Genomic DNA, 27,948 nt, shown 5'->3' on the forward strand with positions numbered 1-27,948 from the left:
CACAACGACTGAGAATTTACAATGCAGCCATAAATAAAAATAATCCTTTCTTATCTGTGGTCAATCTTTTTTTTTCTGACAACATGTCCATTCTCCTACCTCTCGTTGTTTTCAAGACACTTGTCCAAGCTTAGGTTATATCTAAAGGTTTACTCGACACACAATAAGAGAAACCTGTTAAATGTGAGATATACTGCTTAAATGTGCGATTTTTTTAGTCTTTTAATGAAAGGGGGATAAAAAAGCTAGTTGGATTAAACAATATATGTGTGTATACTAGGCCATAGGTTGATGCCCATTAGAGCTGGTCAATGTCAGTTCTAATGCCGCTTTTGTAGTTAAGATTTGACTCGAGGGTCCTGGACTATAATGAACACTGGCTACAGCATCCATTTAAAAGACATTCACTTAAATGGCAAATTATCCAGGCTGAGTCAATAGTTGCCATGGTGCGAAACCATTCTTGCAATGGTTTATCTGGGGGGGGGGGGGGGGGGGGGGCTCTCCTATGTGGAATGGACATTTTAGTACAAATTGAAGACGAAATTTTATTTATCGGTCAAGTCAATGGGCCTTTTGCACCATTTCTGGCCCTTAGGTATCAAGATAGATTGGATGGTCCACACAGTTGTAGAACTACTCTAAAATGTCAGACGCTTGTAACGGCCAACATCTCATTCTCCCGTCTATTAGCAAACAACATTGGGGTGGAAAAAAATGTCACAACGATCAGAAAGAGTTGGAGGTGCGATTGCTCTACTTTCCACTTGTGTGAGAGTTCTTTGTTGTGTGAAATACAGAAGGAGTCACATGATAGCATAACAGCTGCTTGCATCTGGTGTAATGAGCAGAAACCTTGATCTACACAAAGTGTGCATGTCAAAGATTGCTTTGAATTATACATTATGTGACACAGTAAAAATTGATGGCAAATTCACATGAAGTTAAGCGTGATATCATTTTGATCAAGTCACCCCATATGGTGTCCTTGAAGAGAAATGCCTTGATAATTGGCACTGACACATGTTGTGAAGGCTTTTTTAAAAATGTTTTTGGGAAGCCTCCAACAACATCCTGCTGACAGCAACAGAACAACAAAAGAATGAGCAGTAAAAAAAAGAAATACTTCCAGGAAAGAAAAGAAAAAGCTCTTTCCGGACCAGATACCAAGAACTACAGATAAAATACAGTGGAAAATATAACTGTGTTTATAATAACTACAGCTATGAACCATCAAATGTTCAATTCATGTTCAATTACAACTTACTTGCAAGTCAAAGGAATAAACTCTGACTAATGCATTTCTGATCAATCATTGAAGTCTGCAAAAGGCAGATTTTGCACATTTAGTTTTAGATATTTAATTAATATAACAAAAGTAAACCTTTTTTCACGTAAGAATTGCAGAAGATTTAACTGTTTGTTATTCCAGTTGATAAGTAATAGCCTGGGATTACTGAGGCAGACTTGGTGCCGCTCACAGCGGTCTAGCTTTCACATATCAGTAGATGTTGGCCAACTAACGCTGGTTATCCTCCCTGTTTACAGGCCTAACATTGATTGCTGTCCCAGTGTGTCGACAGCTTCTCTCTGAGAGGATCACTGCTCTTAATCCTCCATCCTTGCACACATTTCTAAAACACACCTTGGATGAAGTCCTTAACTGGCTGTGGGGAGAATACGGTAAACAATTAAAAGATTAAAAGGCCCTAGAGGGGGGAACTCATTCGTGTCTATGATGCTTCAATCTGCACTTGCAATCAAGCTATTTTCATGTTTTGCTTCCAGTTATAACCATCCTATAAGTGGTCATTGTATTTTTTTATTCGCTTTATTGTATACCTTCCTTCTGGGAATAAAAAAAAATCAAAATCAATCAATGCCACTAATCCCTTGGTTGGATTTTGAATGGTTAAACAAGGGCACAGTAGCTGTTTACAGTAGAATTGAAAACAAGGGATGCTGATCTGTAGGCATATTCGATTCTACTGCAGTGGTCATCTGAAGCGAAATCATTGCCAGGTTTGTTGAGAGCCTCATTAGACCGCCTCGCGCTGATTACTCATGCACAGTTAGGTCAGTGCAGTCGGATGATAATGATGCATAAACAGAAAGCACACATTTTAGTCTCAATCTTAATTTGAGCATACTATTTATAAATCCACTCAGCTCTAGGGAAACTGCTTTGTCAGGGCCAAGTACACACAATGGCATTAGTGTTGGATGCTCATTAAGATAACAGGCTATCTGCAAGATGGGATCCGACTGACAATAAGATACGCTGAAGTTGCATGAGGCATCAGGCAGGAGAATGAGGGCGAGGGCGGGGGGGTACATGACACCACCAGTCAGTCGTAAGCCGGCCTTACCGCAAAATGAGTAAATCGTGACAGGTAAAGTCGGCCAAACATTCTTATTGACTGACACAGCAGGAGGATAATCTTGAGATATTTAGGCACGTGTGGGACAAAATCTATGGCGATGGCGAGACAGAACGACAGGTTCCTTCAACGCACGGTGGTATCGACTGACGTACGCTCGTCTATGTATAAACGGCATTCTAATGAGTTTCTTACCCCGTAGAGGAGATTTCATGGCGGCTTCCACCATTCCCACCAGAAGCTGAAGGCTCTTGGGGTCTTGGGCCAGCCCGGAGGCAAACGCGGCCAGTGCGTCGGCATGGCGGCCAAGGTACTGAAGGGCAACACCCTGTCGGAAGTATGCCTGTTGAAACACAAAAAAGAAAAAAAATAAACTTTTCAGTCTTATAAACATGTATTTTAACCGACACAATTAATTTTTTAAATATCCAACACTGTATTTGCTGTTAATGAGTTAAAATTCAACATAAATGTAAGAGTTCCGCCCAGGTTACCTGCCTTTTTCCACCTAGTAGACTGGCACACACCTGTAAAGGTTCTATAATAAATAATATGTATATAAGAGAAAAAGGAGAATGCCACAGGCCTCATAAATATTGCTTTGTTTTGAAAATTGGGATGAAGTGATAATATTTGTTTTTTGGGGTTGTTTTTTTTTTCTTTTTACTGCAGTGGTGTGTCAGTCAATATATGCGGATATTTGATTTGGTTCTTGAATCAGACAGAAATTGCATTTCTCATTTATTCACTGTTGACAGAATAATAATTCAGGAGCACATAAAATTCTTGGCGGTGTACATTTTTCTTGTGATAGTCAAAGTCTAGCTCATGATGGAAAAACTTCCCTTTGTTTCCATGACAATTGTATCGGTTAGATCAAAAAAATGAATGTCGTGTAATTAGTTTACTTTATGATCTTGTTCATCAAAATAATAAGCCCGACTCCCACCTTTGCTTTGAAATATATCACAGTTTTATGAGAAAAGCGAGGCGTGACATTTTCACGGCATATTGCAACTGGATTTGCTGTTCATTTTGTGGAAAATTGTCCATCTTGAACATAAAGTATTGCTGACTTTTGAAGGATCGTGTTGCTTCATTAACTTAACAGAAGAAAGTAAAAAATGCCCTTGGCCAAGTCAGTGGTTCGTTATTCGAGGTTCTGATCGAGCTTAACAACAGTAGCACACAGAAACTGATCTCCATCCAGCTCTATGTTTTCAAGCCAAACCACAAAATCCCACCAAAAGCCAGCACACTCTTGCTGTAAAAAATGCTGTAAGTAAATAGTTACAACAGGCAAGCATGAAGAAGCTGAGGGATGGGCTGTCTACCTCGATCTAACAAGCTAACAATTCATCACATTGCGAGCTCCAAACTGTCCTGTTCTGGGTGATTTTAAGATATCAGAGTCTGCATTTGCCGACATTGAACTGGTCAACCATGTGGGCGTACTAATGAATGAATCCACTACAAAAGTGACACATGGGCTAATTTGCTATTAGAATCGGAAGCGTTTTCCATTCATCTTTACAAGCCACTATGTTAAGAAGTTAGAAAAACGGAGAGTGAAAGGGGCCAGAGGATTAACACAAATTAGACATGACATTGAATTTATAGAGAGCAGTAATTATTTAATTTTCAAGCCGTTCACCTCCCTCATCTCCCGCTGCCCATTGACAACCAGTTTCTTCATGACTCTTGCCCTCCTCCACTTGCATTACAACTCCATTTAAAATGGCAAGACAATAACAACATGATTCAGAGCATTAATCTTTGTCCAAACACAATTATTATATGGTGGAAGCACCAGACAGAGTAGTCGTTCAATAATAATTGAATCTGGTTGCGGTGGAGTTTGGGCAGGACACACTAGTGAGAGTAGAAAGGCCAACAAATATTCCGCCCAGGGGAACAAAAGACATTTAAATGCACTTCTCTCTTTGATTAGATTTAGCCAACAATATGCGCTCTAAAAGGTATTTGCCTTTATTCTCTCAAGCAGCGTTTCTTGACTGGGAGGGGGAAAAAAAGGATATATAAAATGAAATTTGCTTCCCTCCAAAAAAAAAATGGCATCTTTTTCATTTACTGTGTATATTCCATTACAGACAGTTAAAAAGTATTCAGAAAGACAAGAGTATATTAATATATTGCAAACACAAGTATAAGAACGAATGCATAAGTGAAACAGAGCCGCAAATATGACAGAATCAATGTGCCGTGTAAAATTTGCTTTTTCTTTCATTAATCTCCCACTGCTTTCGCAGCATATCATGCAGTTGCACTCCCACACGGGCACTCATGCGCACACACACAATACACAGTAACTTCAACTTCTGTATAATCCAACAAGTTAATTCAAGCAGCGTTTCCCATTAAACACAGATTGCTTTGAATTCCTTTTCATTATATACATGAATACTAATCTAAGGATACTGAAGAAAAGGGCAAAGTGAAAGCGTCACACACAAATGAAAGACAAGAAAAAGGTAATTTTCTACTGCAGAGGTCTTTCCTGGGGCTCCAAACCAAAAATGATTTAATGAGAGACACTATTTGTACTTAAAATGGTCCAAAAAAAACATCTGAAGCCGATGAAACGTTGTTGAAAAAATGTTGAATACATTTGCAATTAAAAAAACACCAAAAAAAAACAACAATGCAAGGAACTAAGACTTGGATGTTGAAGTTTGTTATGCTTCACCTCGTACTTTTGCTGCTTCCTCCACATTGTCCCCGTTCTGGCACACTTTGAATTTACCTCACAAGTGGCCTTCCAGTAAATGTTACAGCCATCTGGCAACTACTCCAGCGTCCTTTAGGGGGAGAAAAATCACCTAAATAGCAGAAAATCTGCAAAAAAATACCAGCCTAAGATTGTTCATGTTTTTGCAATCAGGGATATAAAAGAAAATGGGGGAAATCCATATATTAGCCTTGCACAACCTTCTTTTAAATTCATGCTTAACAGGATCTTTTCTATAAACACAGCAGCTTGAAGGTGTTTGTACGGCGATTATCGTAGCAAGCTCTTGGCCAGACGCAAAAGCGGCGGCATAGCTAGAAAAAAAGCTTTGCCCTTTGAACAGTGCGATTCAGGTCCTCCAGTCAAAAACAATCTCCCCAAAGTGGATGCAAATTTAGCCAACGCTTCTCTGAGGACTCAATCCCCATGGATTATATGGGCCCCCTTAAAATGTCAAGCATATGTTGTGCATTTTGTTCAGTTTAACATCCACAATATAAACCTCTTGATAATGCAGGAAATCTACATGCTGAAAGGTAAACTGTCCTTCCTAGATGTCTTGCCATGATTGCCATGACGTGTGGATCTAAGTTTGTCATGTCACCTATGGGTAAAATTCATGAATGCTAATGCTCATGTGTTCATAAGTGAGAAGAGAGAGAGAGAGGATAAAGGCTTTTCTTACTTCCCAAGTCTTTTAATATTTTATGAATGCTTGTTTGATGTACTTTTAAATATTCATGTCTTTATGCTTAGGAGGAAGAGAAAAATGATGCAAAAAGAAAAGTAATTCACTCTGCTACACATTGTGGGGTGGGTACCCATCATAATTTGTGCATATCTACTCGGGGTTAAAAAAACATTGCAGTCACATATGCTATCATTCCATTTTACAACGCACAATTAAGCACGGATAAGTTTTTTTTTAGTGACAGAACTGTTGTTCACAATAAAAGCCATAGTTAGAGAAGCTAAAGAAAAAGATTAAGTTTAGGAGCGTTGTGCAAGACAAGCTGTTAGAGTAATGGTTCTTAAACTTGGGTTGGATCGAACCTTAGGGGTTCGGTGAGACGGTCTCAGGGTTTCGGTGGAGTCTCTGCTGCAGAGGTCAAGACACATTAACTCATCATCTCTATTCGCCATTCAATGCCCTCCTTGACCATCACTGGCTGGCTGCAAATGATCATGTGATATTGCTTGGCCAATCAGTACTGTGAGGAATCTTGAATTTGAAAAAAAATCACATTTCATTTCACACTAAAGTAGCGTTTGTTATATACACATATACACACACATACTACATTAATGTCTAGCGCTTGAGGGCTCAATTACAACACAGAGTGAGCAGGAAAAGTCCACAATGATTTTACTGATGCACCTTAGCTGCCCAACACACATCAGTCCAATACACATTTAAGGTAAACCATTGAATTAATGCGGTAAACAAAATGTCAACTGCTTCATTTAATAACAACTAAAAACATTTGGCCATGACAAATGAGCTCGGAGTTAACTGTGATTGCTGCTTTGAGCCTCCTGCTATTCAACTTGACCGAATGAAAGCCACAATTGAGCCAGCTAGGTCACACTTAAATCCAGTTCTGCAGCCAAATGGGAGCCTTTGTATTCATTCGCCTTCCTGCAAGTACTGATCTCTTTCCCAAAAGAGTATAGGTCTGTGGTCAGACTTAGGAAGCCCCTTTTTTTCTGAGCCAAAACTGAAACTTTCATCGCTGTGCTCTAATGGTGCATATGCGAGCCAACATATAAATCCCCAGGCACCATGCAGATATACTTTCGAAAGAATGTGACCAGCATAAGGATTTTTATGGGCGCACGTTAAATGGACGGTTAAGGGAATCTGGGTCAATATTTTGGCTCAGATTTTCAGTTACCTGGGCCAATTTTTCCAGAATCAGATAATAAGTGTTTGGAATAAAAAATAATGACAAACTGTGGGGGGAATTAAAAAAAACAAACTGTCATATACACTGTCATCTGGGGATGTATGTCTGAGACAAAATGGATTTTATGTTCCAACATTAAGCTGCATGTAAAACACTTATGCACATCAAATTGAGGCACCTTACAATCTGTAGGTAGACACCATAAAATATTTATGATCCACTGATGTATTCTTCCTCCCAGAGGGAGTTGTCCAGGCTGTTGATTGCAGTTCCATTCATGGCCCTTAATGAGCCCATTAGATTCGACGGCTTTAATGGGGGCAAATTAAACCGATCATTCTTTGTGGAGCTGGCAATTAAAGGGTAAATGTTTCATTATCCAGTGAAGAGGTGACAAAAAGAGTCAGGAAGAAGCCAAGATTCCTACAAGAGATTTGAGTCCCAGAGACATATACGTGAATTCTCAAGGCGGCCAGGCATCGATTATCGAGCTGACATCAAACTGGCAGTTGGTGCAGGACTTCAGATTGGAAAAGGTCACCGTTACACATGTGAAGTCTGGCCTCATCATTCTGTATTCACTGTGCCTCTACCAGGTGGCTCCCGGGACAGTTCTCCAAAAACAATTACCAAATACCAAACATTTGCAGAAGGTCAAGGATGGGATTGCAAAGGTGTCACTTAGTGCAAGTGCATTTAGACAAGTCAATGTGGAAAAAGAAGGTAAAAAAAATGAAATGACTCTTTAATCACAGATGAAAAGTCCCAATAGTAACATGGTGTACGGCCATTCAGTGAAACTAGGTCACAATCTATAGTTTGGTAGAACATTTTCAATTATATTTTCGCCACTATAACAGAGGATTAAGCACAAGAAATACATAAAGAAAGATAAAGGACAGAACAATAGTTCTAACATTAATTTCAAAGTTACAAACCAAAAAACTGCAGATTTATAGCTTGATTGGTCAGACAAATGCCAATAGTGTACTTGCATTCTTATTAACATCTTAAGAGTTTGAGGTCTGAGACTTAGGGGTCAAAGAGCTAAACAGATTTCCCCGGCCCTTTAAAATTGTTCTGTGGTTACGCTCAGCTTGAGCTCTATCCACCAACCCCACTGCTACACGGGCTGGTTATCAGCTAGAGTGGGCATTATTTAACCAAAAGAGCTTTAATCAGTCAGGACCAGCTGGTGACCCTGAAAAAGAATAAACTTTAGGCTGAAGCAGAGCTTTCAATCTCAATGAGATTAAAGCGAGAGTTGAAATATTTCATAGAAATTCACAAACCAGGAGTAAAATAAGAAAAAATAAAAAAATAAAAAGATTTACAGCCATCCAAAATCCACCCTTGACCATAAGCGTAACGATTTCATTTATCTTCAATGTGACGACAGAAAATGCTGCTTGGGCCTCACACAGTACTCTCCTGGCTTCAGGCAACACATCTTCCATCTTCATTAGCACTGCCTTAATTAGCCTTCCTGGTCAAGTTGAGCATTTCTAAAAAATACCCTCTTCTACGTAAACACTCGATGGAAACACATGATCTCAACATGCAAACTCTTGAACCATTAGGCATTGAGATTGATAGTCATGCCTTACTGACCCCCTTCCCTACATTCTCTAAAAGCAGGACACTAAATAACCATCAGAAAATTCTGAAAGATTATAAATCCCTGCATTCCAATATATATTAAGATCGGTGATTCAATGTTTCCAGTTTGACTGATATTTCTGCCTAAATGAGAAGAATACGGTTTAAAATGATGTATAAGTATTTTAGAGATAGATACACACAATGGGTTAAATTGAAGGAAGGATGAGGTCTGAAGGAAGAAGGAAAAGATGAATCTACGACCAAAACTCAGCTCATGATGGTGACACGCCTATTTTTATTGGATCCTTATTGAGGACTGTACTTGTATTCTGCCATCAAGATTATTTGACTTATCAATACACAATTCTCATTCTTATCTGCCAGTACCAGCAGCCATCCTTTTATACTAAGGTTGGAGCACCACACCTTGTATATGCTTGTGAATACTGACACCTCCCAAGACAGGGCAGGATAAATGCCCTTTAATACACAACAAACGCAATGGGGGTTAATATTTCGCAAATTCCCTCACCAACTGACTGCTATATGAAGTCAATGCTGCACCAGTTTAAGTGCGCAATGAATCCAACGCAGACAGGCGCTTCTACTTATCATATATATGACACGCTCCGGTACTTTGGCCCGCAAGGGAAATATCTCAACCAGAAGCAAAAAGTACAATAATTGCGGAGTAGTGTTGAATTTCCTTATTAATGATACCAGTGCTGAAAGCCTCTAGAACCCAGGCGAGAATTATTGGTCACTTGGGTCTTTTGCTGGGCTCTACAGGAGTGCATGATTTACCATTTTAACCGTTGCATACTTTAATGATCAGCGGTCATGTAAGTTTCAGTAACAGGTAGCATTTTTGATTGTAATCATGATCATCAAGTCAAGTAAGAAAGTTAATTGGTAGAGATCTACAGTGGGGAGTTGCTGGCCACTGATAATACTGACTGCTTGTTTAGCACATCTGTACAGGCTCGGTGTTAGCTCATTAAAGAGCGAGTTCCCTCAGCGTTCTTTGGCCATCGCCGTGCTTCATTAATTGTATCCGCCTTCTAATGAAGTTGGCTGTAATATTTTGGCTTTGATATTGAGCTGCACACTTGTGGCTCGAGTCAATGACCTGTCGAGTCATAACAGGGAGTTAATGTCCACTTACCGTCCAGTGAATGTTAATTTGTAAAACAATAGCTATCATGATACATAAAACAGCAATGTATTATACAGTTGTTGTTAGTAATCAGGGAGTTGGTGTATTTTTACATCTGACATCACTTTTTTTCTCTCTTTTCTTGGGACAGAACATTACGACTGTCTCGACTAGATGTCATAAGAAGAAGCAGGACAGAAGGAAGAATAACATCTCAACAGAAAACCCAGGGGGCCAGGGGCACAAGTGTAGAAAATTGAGACTCTTGCTAGGTTAAGACAAGAGAGAAGTGAAAGCGACTCTCTTTTAATACCACACAAAATCTGACAATTGCTGGTGATGGGTTTATTCTTAGATGCGGGCAAGGATGATCCAGATAAGCAAGACTGTTTGCTTTGTTAAAAGTAATTAATCACAGGGGCCACAGAGGAACGATGCCGTTGAGAGACACAAAGCTAAACTGTACAGTTTGTGTGGATAAGCATGTGAATGAAAGTACTGACATAACACAGAGTTCTGCACTCATCTTGACTGACATACACATTTTATGTTCACACATATTGACAAAGGGGGGAAAGAACACTGTAGACATGTCCTGAAAATGAATGTGTCATAACCATTCATGGCAGGTGTCATGTCATGATTATGACAATTTTAGGACAGTGCTCAGATAAGCATTCTGATAGTGTAACTAATTCTTCTTGCCCCATTTCTGAAAATGTCTCTGAAAGTGCGACATTCTGTATTTCGCAGAATTGACATGTCCCATTGGTGGGAACATACAGTACATACATATTTACGGAATGCCGCCTGCCCGTTTTCCCACCATGGCTTGGGAGCTATTTTCCTTCATTATCATTTCATCATGGTTCATGGAGGAAGATAAGCACAGCTTTGCTTGTAATAACCACCACAAGTTAAATGTCTTGTTGACCCCATGTAGGTGGTTATAGCTGATGTGTCCAAATGAAAATACATAAGAAGTTCATCTGAAATCATTAAAAACTGCAAAATGAAACCAAAAATGAATGGATGAATAATAGTTTTGAATCAAATTTTAATTTACTGGCCGATTCGATAAATTCATTGGTGTCCTCCAAGATTGTGTGACCTAAAATCAACTTTTTAACTTAATGAAGCGAATGGATATGATAACTAGCACAGTGATAACAGTCCATGCACACAGCTGATTAATAACAGTGAACACACAAGGACACATTTAAGGGGACTCTAGATTTCCCATAGAAGCTGGGGTCTTAAGATAATATACTGCATTGAGTTATGGGCAAATTGGATGTGAAACTATGAGCAAGGTTAAAATAGAAAAAAAATGTAAAAAAGCCAAAGACAAGGGTGGGGAATAAGAATAGTATGGATACTCTGAGGTGTCGCATTTCTCTCCCTAAGCAAGAGAGTTAGCAAGGCGGCAGCTGCAGTAGAAAGATGGTCCTGCTTAGAGAAAGCTTTCATTGAAGTGGCGACTGAGCAGCCGCAGGCACTGACACTAATAGCAACAGAAGCTGAGGACCTCTCCATGTCAGGGAATGCACCAAAAAGAATACTAAACCCTTATTTGGTGCTAATGGTTACTCTGGGCAAGGAGAGGGAAAATATTTTGCAAATGGTCATGGACAAAATGTGTCTATGGTCCTTACAAAGAAACTATTCTTCACGTTGAGTTGTAAACAGCATGTTGTCATTTTTTTGGTCTTTTATCTTGTTATCAAATGGCATATACATTTTAGTGAAATGATTGCCTATACGCAAAAAGATGACCCAGAATGTTATCCTAATTGAATTATCAGGTCATTATCATCTTTCTTCATTTTGGGGGAGGAGAAAAAAATAATAGTCAATTTGATCAACTAAAAATAGGTGAATGAAATGTCGAAAGAAGAAAATAACTCGTTTTCTTTGTTGTAGGAGGCGACTTTTATGCCTTTAACTTGTCAAATGATGAAACATACATACACCGGGTGTACTTTTGTACATCCAGGCATCCTAGCAGTTTCATTCAAGTGCTCAGATTTGAAGTTAACAGAATAATGCACGAAGGGAAAATGTCACTTTTCAGCATATAACTGAGAATAAAAAAGTACTTACTCGAGGGTTGGATTAATGCGCACAAAAAGAAAGAAATTTTACCCTATAGCGAATGCTGAATTTAGAAACTACGTCAAACAGAGATCAACTATAACAATGACAGTCTGTAAAATGAGACTCATTGGCTGTCTATATAAATGCTATATAGTTTACAGAAATTTAAAAACACAAAAATAAGGTAAGAACAAATCAGTAGATCCACATAGTGTGAAAAAGAAATACTACTAACTACATAAGAGGTTTATGTATTGAAGGCTTGTGAAAATACCATATTGCCGGGCTCTCCTTTGAGGCTGTCCAAGGAGTGATGACCCCCATCAATATAGACAACCCCACCAGCATCATTCACTGAGCCAATTGCCCTGAGGTGCCCACGCAAACCCCCCCACACACAGGCAAGCGTAGGGCGGTTCACTCTCATACCTTATCATTACTGAGAATCTATTACACAACAACACTACAGCCGATGGAGAACATTAAATCATGCTTACTATGATAATTACAAAATATGAGCATAAGATGGCTAGATCTCATGTAACATTTGTCTACCTGAAGCCTCAAGTGCATCTTGATCTTCGTCTCCAACTACGTTCAAGGATGTATATTTTTCATCATATTCATCATTCCTCTCTGCTCAAGTAGCTCTATATGCTGAATATATCCCAACTAGTCCCCCAATAGTATTCTGCCTGCATCATTTATCATATTGCGGCACTATGATAGCATCCTGCACTCAGCCTAAACTTCCCGAACTGATTTAATATACAAACTTTCTCATAGCAACCAGTGATGCTTATTACGCTAGCCTCTTTTCCAAGTGTTTTCCTCTCTTGGGTACGAGGGGGGGGGGACCCTTCAAAAGGTATGACTCTTCATTCAATGCTACTGGATTAAGTATCCTATTTTAAAATAGCTTCAGTTGTCCTTCCCTACTGAGTCTGCAGATGAAGAAAGCTTTGGAGAATACAGAGAGGATTTCATTCAACCTGGAGTGCCTCATGTATCCCAAAGGGAGTTTATTTGCCTCTGTCAGGGTCCTGAAAGCTAAACAAGCCCAAAGGTAAAGGCCAAAGAGCCACTCATCTACTGGGCAAACATGGTTAATGGCACCCCATTGTAGAGGTTTTTTATGAAGATAGCAAGACTGAGTCAAGCCCTCTCTGACAGTGTTTTGTTGGAGGGAAAAAACAAGGTAGTGGTAAAATGACTCCCTAATGCTGCAAACTTTGGTACTTATCCTAGATTTTTTTACTTGAAAGCAAAGTCTGCAGGGTAACCATCTAAAATACAATCATCACTTATATAAAGAATCTCTTACCACACTTAATGCATGTCAAGAGGCAAAAAAATAGTCTTTAAGTATGTGTGATTCTTTGATCAGGGCGGCATACGCAAGGTGTCATCCTCTCGTCTTATTAAGGGCGGTTTCCTGGGGAGACTACAGTCATTACCCAGCCAGCACATCAAAACACCTTTTGGACTTTAGGCCCCATTCAATGGGCTGTTCCAAATGTCATCCATCCACCTTAAATGGCAATTAAAAACTCATTCTTCTTTAGTTGATGATTTAATAGGCTTCCTATTCTAAAACTAAAACATGCCAGGTACTGTCACAATCCACTTATAATGTTATATTCCCATAAAGAATAATTGATTAGATATCTGCAGGTATTATATTATAAACTAATAATGTGAGTGCCAATGCGTTAATAATCAAATTGAAATCATATCAAATATAGCATTATTTAAAAAGTCCAAGAAAACAAGGGATCCATCCAACTTTGCACCCATGCAACAATTGATGGCACAAAACAAAATTTTCAAGTTACAAAAGCCAAAACCAATGACGACAAGGCTAACATCACTTTAATGTCAAGGTCGAAATGTATTAAACAAAACCAGGGCAAATTCTCTACTGTCTGTCGACTATTCACCTTTGCAAAGCCCAATTAATAAACCACTATCTATGTATTCATGTCACAATGGCAGCTGCCATGTCCTCTGAAACCAGGCCCCCCCGCACCCCCCTGCCCTTCTCCGTCTACCGAGAGATGACTACAACGGGTGCTCAGTGTTTATGTCACCTCTTAATTGCATTTCCTTCCCACATGGTCGAGGTATGCCTTTGTAAAGACACCTCAAGGAAGAAAAAGAAGGTCAGGCTGCCAATTTGGAGCTGGCAGTTTAGAGTCGTTTCGCTTGAGAAGAGAACGAAGACCCGTTTCTCATCTATGGAACCAACTGAAAACAAAAGAGATAAGTGAAAGGAGAAGACAATGAGGAAGACAAATCTCCCTCCCCTCTATCTGTCTTGAGACAACATAAATGGAGAGAATTTAGAAGGATAATTATATGTACCACCAATTTTTCCTCATTTAATGCCCATTTAAAATGGTGCCGTTGACTTTCTATAATGAATTATACTTGTTTCATTTGAAAAACACAAAGTTAGTCATGAAAATATACCAAGCCATATGTCACTATGCAATTACATCTATTGTAGTCTGCATAATTTAAATAAAATGCTCAAGGACGGAAAAAAACTGAGTGGTTATAAAAATAAGGCTGGCTAAATTGATATGGACTTCTTTCCAATTCAATTCTTGAGAAAAAGTGTTGAAGAGGAGAAAACAGTTGATCGAACAGGCATCAAAGAAGATACCCTGATGCCTGCTTCAGATTCCATGAACAAATATGCAATCAAATTTAAGACTAAACTGAAATAAATGTAGAAGAACAGGTAAAGCAGGAATGATAGACCAAAAAAAGTACCACGGGTACGCTTATGCAGCCTTATGACAGCTAGTTTTTAAACAAATTCAAGATATATGCACCCTAGTTGTTACCATTTTGTCTGCTTGACCTGAACAGATAGAAAAGAGCCCATGAACTCAAGACTTTTCATCCTTTTCCACTTGTGAATAATTTCCATTAGGCCATGTTGGAGTGTGGGGAGATGAGGCAGAGGGGAGGCCAGAAACAGAATGAAGGGATAAGGAGGCAAAGGGAGGGTAGAGGCAGCTGGCTCGGGAATGCACACATGAAGGAGGCATGAGATCAGGCCAATCTTTCACCGGTGCACTCGGTTTGAGCCTTGCTTTGAATATGCCATGCATCATAAAATTAAACAAAAAAGAAAACTTCCATGAGAAAAATTTGGGTCCAAAGACTGCATACAAAGGAAAAAAATAACCTCATTTCTGACCTCTCAAGGGGGGCTGACTTGGACAAGGACCAGGGCTATTTTAAAAAGCAGGCAGTATAATCTTTGTCGATCCCCTTATTTACATTCCAGTGTGTCTGGGTCAAAGTCAGTCTCTCTCTCTCTCTCTGTCTCTATGGCTGCCTGTCGGTCAAAATTCAGAGTGTCACAACACTCAGTCGGGAGGACATGGCAGGATCGGTCAAGAGTTCTTCACGGGTCAACAGCTGGGTCGCTCCCAAGGAGACGCGACGCTGCTGTTTATGGAAAATAATATGGCGCCAGTCAACCATGAAGGTCTGGCTGTACTAATGAATTATATTTATCACAGTATGTATAGCTGCATTAAACAAGGTGGAGCTGGCAAGTTAATTGCAAATTGATACGATCTTGTTTTGCGAGGCAGAGAATAAGTGGCGGTCAGACGAAGGGGGTAGAAAGGTTTCGCACCCATCAATCCAGTGGTCTCACACACACAGGCGTACACAGGCACATATGTTTCATGCAGTTTGTGTCATAGCCTTTACCCTCCAATCTTGACCTTACATCTATTTCATCTACAAACTCAAATGTTAGTGGTTTCCAGCATCTTGGGCAATTATAGCAATACATTAATCACAGTTTAGAGAAAATCCTACTTTGGGTGATGCTGGAATATTCAATCTGTTGGAAGCAGATGTGAGTAAGGCTTTTCTAAGCGTGTTGTTCTAAAAGAGCTGAACGTAGAAAAAATAAACACCCTCGCATAAACCGACACACTTCAAAAGAAACCTGAGTCTTGGCCATCCAGGCGGAAGTGGCCAGATAGTCTCTAGGTAGGCCCTGAGGGACTCCGAAGCTAAGCCGCACCGGCTCATGTTTTCCATTTGTCCCCAATTGGAAAAACAAGAAAATAAAAAATAATTTTGAGGAAATAAAATGGTTCACTGAGAGGGAAAAGTACACAGCAGTAAAACGGCAAGAGATCATTAAGCCTCAAATGACCTAGTACAGACTTTCGACAAATCTGAAAATTAGTAGCATCAAACGAATGAACATCTTCCCTTACTTTGCTGCCTTATGGACTCATTCCTCCCATGCAGGGTTTCCATCCTTCTTGAAGAGAAGCAAGCTTTCAAAACCGATTCATTTTGATGATGCTGACTGTCTCCAAGGAGCAATTAGAACTGCCCTGTCAAACACCGCATGACTCCAAAGTACCAGTTCACTGCCTGAGAGGCCCACATGTACCCCCATGAAAGCCTTATTTCCACCCGGGAGAATCTTCCAACAGCAACATTTGAACTCCAATGTACAATACCAAAACACACACACAAGGTCACTCATGAAAATTGCAGAGTCAAAAGTAGGCTCTACCTCGATCCCTGTTCCTTTTCACCTCAGGTTCCGACCTCACAACAATTCCAGAGACTCATTTTACAGACAACCTCTGGTCTACTTCCCCAGTCGGCCACCCATATTGGAAAAAGATGAATGGTGGCTCGGTTCCCTATGGCCACAATGCTTTTTTTGAAAGCTCTTCACACCATCACCTCTGTGAGTGTTTGGTGGTGTGCTCATAACATAGCCTTCAACATTAATTAATAAGCCCTGAGGTAAGAATAGAGCACATTGCTTGCTCACAGCCCCCGCTCTCTGTAGGTGATTGGTGATAAATGCCAAGCAGCACATCCTACACGCTTATCACAGGGTGGCAAACACTGAGACCTCTAACAACATTCAATTACACACACACACTGGACTCAAATGTTATCATTAGCTGAGTATGATTGAATACCATCTGAATCAAATTGACTCGGTTTGGGCATAGATCATGACCTAAACGGTTAAAAGGCTACAATTTTAGTTTATTTAATTTCATTTTGCTGCATCAATGAGTGTAGTTGATGATGAAGACAGGTCCTGCCAAATCTGAATATTTCCTGAATAGTAGACAACAGCAAATGAATGGACTGTGAGCACTTTAGATGAAAAGTTACGACCTGAGACAATTGCTCAGTATTTTATTGTAGCTAAAAAAGCTTTACTAGGGTATGTACTCCATGTAATATTTGTATTGTATATGCATAAAATCAACAATAAACTATGATTGAAGCTCTATTGGCTGATGTACAGTGAAAGGAAGGTAATATCTTTACTCTTTGAGTTATTGGCTCCTCTAAACCATTTTAATACTAATAAATGTGACACCATTTTGACAGAGCATTTATGCGAGCCGACCCTCAAATCTTCCTTGGTGTTTTTTTTTTATACCCATCAAACGCTTTGAAATTGTTGATATGATGGGAGTTTAATTGAATGAGTCATAGAAAAATGGTGAAGCCTGAGCCAAGCAGTATGCTGCCAAAAACACGGAGCATCTTTTACCACCATGAAGTGTGCATGTGTCTGCTTTGGGGGATTATCAGTAAATACGCAGGGCAGTTGAAGATTTATAACGAGTACTTGAGGGTGCAAATATAGCCCCTGAGTGGTGGATTTCAATCAGATGGAGCAGTTTGCAAGCACAGCACATTCTTCAACTCCTGCTCTGCATAGCGCTGTCTAGGCTATGTCCTCCTGCTGTATTAGCGTGATGTATGACCCAAACACAACGTTACGCCACAGCACACACCCACCGATAACCACACTTCTCTGTATACCCTCTGCAGCTTTTTCATTCCACCTGTCACACAGTTATTCATCTCTCCTGCTCTGAGCTCCTCCCCCCTCACACTTGTTTTATCTCCTCAGCCACCCCTGCCTTATTGTATCCATCGCCTCACTTTGTCTTAACCGGTATTACTGTGTGTTTTCCTCACACCGGCAAGCCAAAGATATTCTTTTGTTTCTACTATATGTCAACCAGGATTTTAACCAGCACAATAAAATTGTGGAGAATAGAAAATTCTGTCTAAATACAAGCAGTCAAGCATGTGATTTTGATGTATATAGTTTAGGCCTGCTGAGAAAAGAGCCAAAGGTTAAATGCAATGTAAAAAAAAATGGGGGTAGGGTTGTATAATAGTCATTTTGTGTGAGCATGCTCCTGTTATTTTGACATAATTTCATCTTATTACTATTTATAAAAGACCAAGAGGTCTTGCTGCTGTTGCAACTGGATGTAAAAGAGGGAAATAAAAGGGTTTCATTCAAATTCCCACTGGCGCTAGCTTCCTTAATTATCTATGAAAGGTGCCTACAGAAATGCTTAATTGGGTAGCTGCATGTGTGATATTGCCCTCCCTTACTCTTGTCTTGGTGTTATGTTTATTTTCAAAGATGAGGTCATGAATGTTTTTATATTTATGTTGTTTGGGGGGAAAACAGACATTTAGACTTGCACTTAATGGTGTATATGTGTGATCTTGGACTTGTTGTGAATGATTTATGCTCATATTTAGAAATTCTCTCTCATGAGAATGTTTACTGGAGGGATCGCTTCTTAAAATCTCATTTGGAGAAAGCAGGTTTTCCTCTGAGTCTTTGATTTTGTGTCAGTGCAAACCCAAATGTGTCTCCCGTACGTCCTTACACTTGTCACATCCCAAACACCTTTTTTTTGTTCTTATTAACATATCTCAGCTATCAGTGTCACACTTTTAACCACATTGAAGAAGTGATTTAATCAGATGACCTGTGGGCAAATATAATATGAACGCATCGCAGCCTTATTAACAGAGTGTGGCGGTTGAGCCACACCTGAGTGCCCTGAAAATGGGCCAAACTGAGTTTAATGTTGTGAGGAGTTGAAAGAGTGGGAAAGGGAAGGTGGAGTGCAGCATTTAGACGCGGTAACTAAATTTCATTAATCTATAAACTGATTTAGTGCATCTGATAATATGCTGGCAACACAGCTACAAAGACACTGCTGTTATTATACCAGTCATGGTTCATTGCTATCAGGTTCAACATGAGACTCACAGAAGAAAAGACTGCACTAGAGTAATGTTAGGATTTGCAAAATGGTATGAGGAAAATTCAAAATTCATAAATGGATTATGAACTGCACACATTGAGTGTATTAAAGTCTTTCTCTTTGTTAGGCTTTAAATAAAACTGTTGAGCCCCAAATATTCAAGTTGTAAACAAATGAATACAGCAAACAACCCAAAAACAACACCATGTGTATGGTTTAGTTTTCAGATTGAGAAGAAAATATTATTTCTTCTGTGAGAACTAAACATAAGTGCCAGAAAAGGGTTGAACACAAACCACCATCTGATCTGAAAAGAAGAGAAGAGGAAACAGCTTCTTGGCTTGTTGACCACGGATGGATCACCAGGTTGATATTTCTCGAATGTTCAAGCAGAGAATTGGGAAACTCAATGGATTTGAAAATTACGCACTCAAAGCATATGGCTGTGCATGTCTCTGAAGTGCTAGAACAAGAGCACAATTTATGCCTCTGTTTACAAACACAAGCACTTTGTTTTATCTCCCACAGAGGTCAGTTCGAATTGCACGTTAGGCTAAAAACACCAGGAGGAGAAGCACTTTCCTACACTTATCAAAGAGAATTTTACAGTTTCTATTTATGCACTTGCATAATATTCACGGTTCAGTGTACATTGAAAAGTGATGGCGGAGAACATCACAAGACAGAACAATGCCTCACAAAATGGTTAAATGCCTCAAGAGATAATTATTGACACACCAACAAGTTCAAAATCTAACTATAGATTCATGCTAACAAAAAAGTCATTTTTAGACAAATTAACATGGGAATACAGCTAGTTATATGATAAAGATAGACCATGCAAACACCAGTTCCAACTTTTAAAACGTACTTATCCAGACAAAACTTGAAGGCAAATCATTCGCTGAACTTGCTATTAAGCTCGATCAATATATCAGCTAACTTTCCTACTTATTGCTTCTCATTTTATATGAGACAGCACCAAAAAAACTACTAAGAAACCCTTGAGTGTCAAATGATACTGTGAATGGTCTAAATTATTGGATGAAATACTCTGACACATTAAAGTATGGATCCAATCTAATTCTAGCCATTTAGATTCAGCAGAAATGTTTACATATAAAATATGTAAGATGTTACAAGTAGATATGCTGTTACATACTCCAGTTTGATCACCATAAATATATGAGTCAAATTATGGTGCTGATCTGCTATGACCGGAGTAGCCAAATCGACAATATGTTGTAACCTTGCACAGTAATGTCATAAAGTTGTGGCAATCCCATCTGTGCAAGACAAATGATACAGCACACGGCTGACATATGGAGACAGGAAAGCACTATACCTGAATGCTTACACCTACAAGCAATTTAGAACCTACATTTCCACTAACCGTCTTTTTTCTGGACCTTGGAGAGATGTCATAACGAAAAGAAAAAAAACAAAGGGCGAACAAAGAAACAAACTCTCGTCACACCAATAAATCATCACATTTGTTATCAAAAAAAATCACCACTTGGCAACAATTTCCGATGACATGAGTGATGGTTTTCTGCTGGCACATAAAAAGACAGGCCACAATATTAAGTCCATTTGAACAATCAAGCAGTATGAAAATCATAATTAGGGTGGAATGTGGTTTTAATTTGTTCCAAATCCCTGTTAGCATACTAGAATGTTTGGCAGGCTTAACAAGATTTATGACAAACTGAAATGAAATAAAATTAATAAATTCAAGCACCAAAAAGCATGATGCCAAGAGATGAATGGAGTATGGGGGAGGCGGGCTTCCTCAGGACAACTCCTCATGCACAACATGGTTTGACTACTCTGAAAAATGAACCAAAGTTTGTGAAACTAAAGCAACATTTGACTATAAAAATCAAGAAATCAAGTTTAACTCTATGTTGACTTCACCTTCAGCAAAATATCAATGACATTGAAATGGTGCAAAGGAATGTCATTGCTTTTCTTTTAGAATAAATTGGCGGTTTATCTATATCGGGAGAATACAGATGAAGACGATGATGCTGCATTTTGAGGAAATTAGGAAGTCAGTGGCCATGCTTTGCAAAGTGTGTGCAAGAATGATAAGCTCAGACCAGGGGAATCCTGAGAAGGCTACCAGGCATTTTGCGAGCAATCTAACCCAGAGGGCAGGCTTAGGCCGCGCCATGTAGTAAAGGACAATAAGCCTCAGCGGAGGAGGATCTCATACACAGCTGCTTCTCTCTAAATAACTTTAGACACGCTTCAGTCCGCTAAAACAGATTATTGCTGTTCATCCTCTATCCACTCTGAATTTTTACACGTGCGAATTCGAGTCTATGGCCTGATAATGAGTTTGCCACACCTCCTCCTTAGCTATCGGGAACCCAGACGCTCCAATGTCTGCCTTTATCCAAAAAAAAAAATCAATTTCCAAAGCTCTGAGATGAGAGTGTAATACTGAATATATTTTGTATTTTGTCCTCTAATCTTGTCCCTCAACATGTCAAATTGTGCTGCCTTAGCCAAATTGTTCGCATGAGTGCTCAAACACGTACACAATCATTGTAGGAAACAGAGACACACAAATGATACAATTTGAAAATAAGGTGAGTGGTTATCACATCTGTAATCGAATGAATAAATGAAAATAAAGTGTTATTTCCACAAGGCTGTTCTTCAAATCCTAAAGAAAACAATCTATACCCCGTCCATTTTGTGGGTCTTTTGTTATTGCTCCCTAAACCTATTCATTATGACCTGGATTACTTTTGTTTTTGATAGAGTAATAACTGCACCGAAGAGAAGAACTATTCTTAGCCCCTCGTTGTCTTGAGTCTGGTCTGCTACTTGCAATCATTTTTTCCATCAAGTTCCTTATCTCCCCTTTTAAACACATCTAGTTGCCCTTTTCAGCACTCCTGTGAAATGTTCCCTTCCTGTAATATGTGCAAGGTTTCATCTAACCTTGTCTCATGACCACCTGTCACAGCATTGGTGGCGGGCTGACGCTAATGCAATTACCAGGTGAGGGGGGTTCAGTCAAACTCTTAACACATCTTAGGAAGTAACATTGGAAGATGAATAAGGGTCAAGGGTTTCTCACAAGTGCTTAGTCAAAGAATGGAGTGAAAACTGCATTTGAAAATGTGTGAAGTATGTCAATTCTAGTGATTTTGTCTTTCTAATAATAACCATTAAGGTGATTCTTTTGCTAGAAAAAATAACAGTCAGGATTTCTGGCTCTTTGGTTAAGAATCCAGTGACCAAGGGACATAATAAAAAAATGGAAAAAAAGAAAGGAAAAACAGTGGTCAGGGAGAAAGAGAAAAACAGACCAGACCGAGTGGAAGAGCATATCAGTGTTAGTGGAAAGAGAATTAGAAGATATAGAAGAGAGCGTGAAGTGGAAAGTGTGAGGGGGAGGAGTGAAATCTACGCTCAGCAGACTTTCTCAGGCTCAATTTCCAGGACAAGATTAGTTTGGAGTGATGGCTTGTAATGGCTACAATAAAAAAAATAAAATAAAAAAAAGGAATCCATTTTGCCAATGGTCCCACCCAAATGTTTTTCTTCTTTGAAAGAATCTTTTCTTGAAACAACAAACATTTTGTTGAAATGGCCACCAAAAGTTATAGACCGCTACAAAAGCACTAAAAAAGCTGTCCCTTAACTGCAAAGCACCCTCAGTAGTTTTAGCGGAGTTGCAATCCTTCCTTATTTCACTCTGCACAGCCTTGCGGTTGCTTTTGCCGCAGATCAGCAAAAATCAAATACCTTTGGTTTGCAGTTTACTACAAGACTTGGTTTATATTGATTTATATGAATCCTAATGAGAAATAATGATCAAAGCAATCCAGAATGTCTGACCTTACCAAGACTAATCAGTTTGATAAAACAATAACACAACATTAGAAAAAGCAGGCATTTTATGCAGCATTCATATGTAAATAACTTCATAGTGTGTTCAAAAAAGTAGAAGATTAAACTATAAAACCAACAGTGGGTGTTTCTATAATTAACAAACAGTTACCAACATGTTAGAGCATGTGTGTATGGCATATGAATCAATAAGAAAAATTATTTAGACAAGGAAAACCACTACTAACAGTCTGGATTTCTAATGTTTAAGATGCAGCCTACACTAGAGCCCTACATGCATTTAAAAATGATTAAACATCTACCTAAGGATTTGGTCCGAACTCTTGATCTAAAAAAGGACTAAAGCAGTGATAAAGCCAGTGTTGTTTTTGTCTGAGCTGCAGCATTCCCTCACACAATGAACTTCAACTCCACATGAGGAAGTGGGCTCAAGGCAATTTCCTTTTTTGTCCAGAAAAGACTGTTTTGATTGGCAGGAGGCTCTATGATCTTTCCCCGTTGACCTCTGTCTAAGTAGAGTGTGCACAACTTTCCAGATCTTGCTGTTACCAACAACTTCTTCAAGGTATTGTTAACTTTTTGCTGTGTATTATTCAATATTTGTACAAAAAATTCTGAATGGAATTACAAAAAATGTGTAAATGTTTGACCAATTCGGCCAGGATTGTCAATAGATTGGAAAACATCCATTTGACTGCCTATTCATGTCAGAATGAAAAACATGGAGTAAAAATAAATAAATAAAACCCTCTCACAGAGGAAAGAAAATATTTTTGGTGGGCAATGTGATGGTTGGCAGCAGCGCAAGCCTTGTCTAGCAAAACACTGCAACAACCCCCTGTGGAGAGCTTGAAACTGTGATCCCAGGGCCACTGTGAAGGGGGAAGGGGCTAAGAAAAAAGAATATTCAGAAAAAAACAACTTTTTAATCGAGCATATTTAAGGTGGGGCGGTTTCCTTAATACGATACCTAATAAATACGCCCTCGTTATTCATGTACTACACTACTCTTATAGTTTCGCAGAACTCCCTTTTCTAGAACTGGTTTATTTAGGGCCTGTTCAATGTTTGAAAGAACAGCAGACTTGTGCAAAAATGATTGAAATTACAAAATGACATAAAAACTAAAATTCATTAAAAATCAATCAATCTTATTTTCCACCAGCGTGCAGACTTGTGTTGTTGGAAACACCCCTGATAGCCATTAAATCCACTGTTACCTCTAACACACTGAAGATTTTAATCACCTTAGACAGGCTGGACTCTGGACCTGTCCTTACACCCCCATTAATTTCCAGACCGGCTGTCCCGGCTTGGCTCTTCCCTAGTGAGAAGCAACCTGGTGGCAGCTCTGCACACCAGAATGGTTCCGTCTGTGTTAGCACCCTGATGGCTAATGCAAATACACTCCATCTGCTAATTCTAATCCATTCACCTACATATGGTGTATAAACACACAAGCCGAGTACACGCACAAGCGACCAGACACACCTACACGTGCCCGTTTGTGATTCAATCCAATAGAAAATACAGGAGACAGTTATGATTTATTGATAACATCAATATTGTTCAAGCATGTGCATTGTCTCATCTGATGATCAAGAATGATAACATTCATGCAGGCTTCTGCAGAATCTCTCCCCATATTATTTTCCCACAGGGTAAAACATACACATCATGCTTTGCGATAAGTGTAAACCCAGGAAATGAACTGATCACATCACACACAGTCACCCACACAGACAGATTTGCATGGAATGCGGACAATCTCAATGCACATCCAGTTTTCTCGTCGCCTGGAGGAACACGGAATAAGACGGGGTTAAGTGTAAATATGGAAATGGGAGATCTTGAGAATTTGCCCCTTTTTAAGGAGATTATCTCTGGTTAAACAGAGCAGATACATGGACTTAGTGTTCTTCCGAGTTGTTAAAATAATCATAGACATCCTGAGGATTAGTCCATATTGTAGTAATTGGGTTGGGAAATACATTCGAATCAAGGCAATAGAATGGATAGGTAAAATAGAAAAGAATGCACAGTCAACTTTAGCGATAAATATAATAGATATGAATATTTGAGTGTAGAATAGATGAAAAAGGTGAGGGAACACTTTTGGAGTCAACCCCTATGTGCATTTGCATAGGTTCAAATCCGTTTTTTTTTTGTGTTGTGGTGATTAAGCGTATGCAAAAAGGTTTAAACCTTATGAATGCATGAGCAGGTGTGTGTGTGTGTCAGTGTGTCAGTGTGTCAGTGTGTCACCAAGCTCCTGACTTTGCACATCACTCGCTGGATGAGCGCTTTCCCTATAATCTTATTTAAAGCCCTTTCACACACCATAATTCAATTCTCTCTTCTAGACAATGACCATGTCATCTTAATCTGGCAGGTAGATTATACAGCATCCCACACAAGACCGCTAATGCTATGGGGGAACTGTTCGGGGTATTGTATGTGTTGCTATAGATTGCTTGAGGAATGCTTTTGCCTCTCATTTATCCCAACTTTGGATTCCTGCCTTTAATTTAAAAAAAAAACATCCATCTTTTTACCACTTCTGAATACGACTTGCATTATAATTGACAAAACTTCTACAAATCCAATGACATGGTGCTCTAAATGATTCACTAATGTGTTTCTTTACAGGGAGATTCACTTCTCAATATATATCTGCTCTGTCCAATCAGAGGTGTCAATGTGAGGGGACTCCCAGGACAACAGCTTGTTCTCACTAGACAATTTTACACAATCGCGCCTACCAAAAACCCGGCATTTTCACACATGAAGGTGTGTGGGCAAAATCTGTCTAACTGGCAGGCTAGATGCAAAGTGAATGGAAGCTTAACCAAAACAAAAAAAATAGAAATCTAATCATCTCCACAAATTATGCCTGATAGAGAATCAGATATATCATTATATTTTTTTAATTGCAGTCAGCAACCAGCTCAAAGACGCCTACAAAATGGAGTGACAGGAGCGAGTACACTGGTTGTCTGCCAATTCAAACTTGATTGCAACCGCCCCTCCAAATCCATCTCACCAAGTGTACACAATCGGATTATGGCTAAAAACCGCAAAGCCATGAAAGCACATATAAGGCTTCCTTCACACCTAAATTTCTTATCCTGCATTGATCCACTCGGCAAGGTGCCCCAAACTTTAGGAAAACAAAAGAAAGAAATATCTGGAAGGCATATATGTTCACATGGACAAAAAAAAACTGTGTTGGAAATGGTAAGACTATGAGTTATAGTCCTGCCACTGACATTTAATAGCACACACATTTTGACCCAAAACCAGTGAGGAAAGACATTTGATTAACTTGGACAATATATGTTTTTATATCCACCATAATTTTACACCCCTAAGGAAAAATGTAACCCCTACCTGAGCAATACATGATCCCTCCCACCCTAAGCCAAGGAGTGCAGTACTATTTGCCTTCCCTTCCCATTGGCATCACTCCTTGCAAGCCTGCATCAGTGAAGTCTGATACTGTGTGTGGTGCGCAAAATGCAAGTATACATCAGAGAGGGAAGTGAATTTTCTCTTGAGGGGCCACAAAGGAGTATAATAAATTCTTAAAATGTAGCCACGCTTCAAAAGCACCCAATGCAAAAACAGAGAAAGTTCGTTTTCTTTTTAGTTTCTCTTCTCTCATAACTTGGGTGCTGACAAGGGAATGTTGAAGAATCTGGTTTAAATGGAACATATACTTGTTCAATTGGAGTTAACTCTTTTCACAGTGTTCATAGAGCTGGCTGCAATTGTATTTTGGACAAGCTTCCTGGTTTGCCGCAAAGCCACAGTCAATGGCAAACATTCATGTAATTTCATTTTAGGATGTACAGAATTCCTGAATATCAATCTATTGTATCAAAAATCACGTTCCAACATTGAATGTCTATAAATTAATGAGAATAAATTGGAAAATAATTCTTTCAAATGTCCTCTCCCAGCACGTTTGAGCGAAAGGGATGGCAAACCTCAGATTTAAATGACGATCAACACATCCACGAACCCAAAGTTCTTTGGTTCTGAATCCACCCGTGCCTGCCAAAAAAATAGACTCAGCAATTTCAGCACTGTCTATAATCTCGAACATCCTTTTTCAAATAGAGTGCTCGGTTCTTGGTGTGGTGGGACTAATGAAAAGCAGCGAGTGAACACTATGCTGGGGCATAGTGAAAGCACCGCACAATGAAAATAGCATAACAGTGCAACCACAAACCTCAAGGAGTTTGTAAAGAATCCACAGTCGTGAAAGTATTTGTGTGGGGCCAGTAGTCCAAATTTGAATTATTAGTATCATCTTTCATAGCTCTACAGGTTTCCTTTTGAATATACCCAAGCAAAGTTGTACCCAAGCTCCTTCTGTTGTACATCGAAAAGAATACAGCTACAATGAGTGATGAAACATCTCCTTAGATCATGTGGCATGACTTGAGACGAATCACAGATCACACCAATGGACTCTACTTTTATCCTCTAAGCTTTTCTGCAGCAGACTAGACAGATAGATGTAAAGTTTCTGCAGCTTGAAGCTTCCTCTACATTCATTTGTGGACCAGCCAAGCAGAAAACAGACAGTCTTGGACAGATACGCTACTTTTGTCTTCCTGACTTGACCTGAGGGCATGCTTCCCACCTGGACTACTTCTCTTCTCTTTATCTCTTCAGTCGAAGAGTGCAGTTGTTTTGGGGATGTCACAGTTGAACAGTCTTTCCATTGTAGAAGGGTTTAGATGTGTGAGCAGGTGAAGTTACGTAGGTTTTACATCAATCATAACCTCAGTGAAATGCAATGTGACCTTTAGCTGTAAAATGAGTCAGTTTCATGCACCCATTAGTGTCTGGACTCTCCTCACGTATTTCAGAGTTGACCTTTTTAGCAACTTGGGTTTTTGCATATGTGTTGCTGGTTAGTATCAACTAAGCAAGGCTGCTGTCATAGTGACTTATTAACCAGGGCTGAAGTCTTAGTGGGGACATACGATAACAGAAAAATATTTAACTCTTTTATGTGCAAAGTCACCGAACTGAAATTGGTCGTATTAAAACACTCTTTTTTATCCTA

The 27,948-nt window shown here is 39.3% G+C and overlaps 1 protein-coding gene across 3 annotated transcripts in view; it reads right to left on the minus strand.

Moving 5' to 3' along the window:
- LOC144195692 (tetratricopeptide repeat protein 28-like) overlaps positions 1–27,948 on the minus strand; it is a 131,069-nt gene that overhangs the window by 45,416 nt on the left and 57,705 nt on the right. For all 3 annotated transcript variants that reach the window (XM_077715499.1, XM_077715498.1, XM_077715500.1), the window contains one exon: positions 2,577–2,724. In XM_077715499.1, the coding sequence (XP_077571625.1) occupies positions 2,577–2,724 (148 nt within the window). The remainder of the gene's footprint in view (positions 1–2,576; positions 2,725–27,948) is intronic.

This window comes from Stigmatopora nigra, chromosome 4 (assembly GCF_051989575.1).
Source record: "Stigmatopora nigra isolate UIUO_SnigA chromosome 4, RoL_Snig_1.1, whole genome shotgun sequence".
Taxonomy (NCBI): Eukaryota; Metazoa; Chordata; class Actinopteri; order Syngnathiformes; family Syngnathidae; genus Stigmatopora; species Stigmatopora nigra.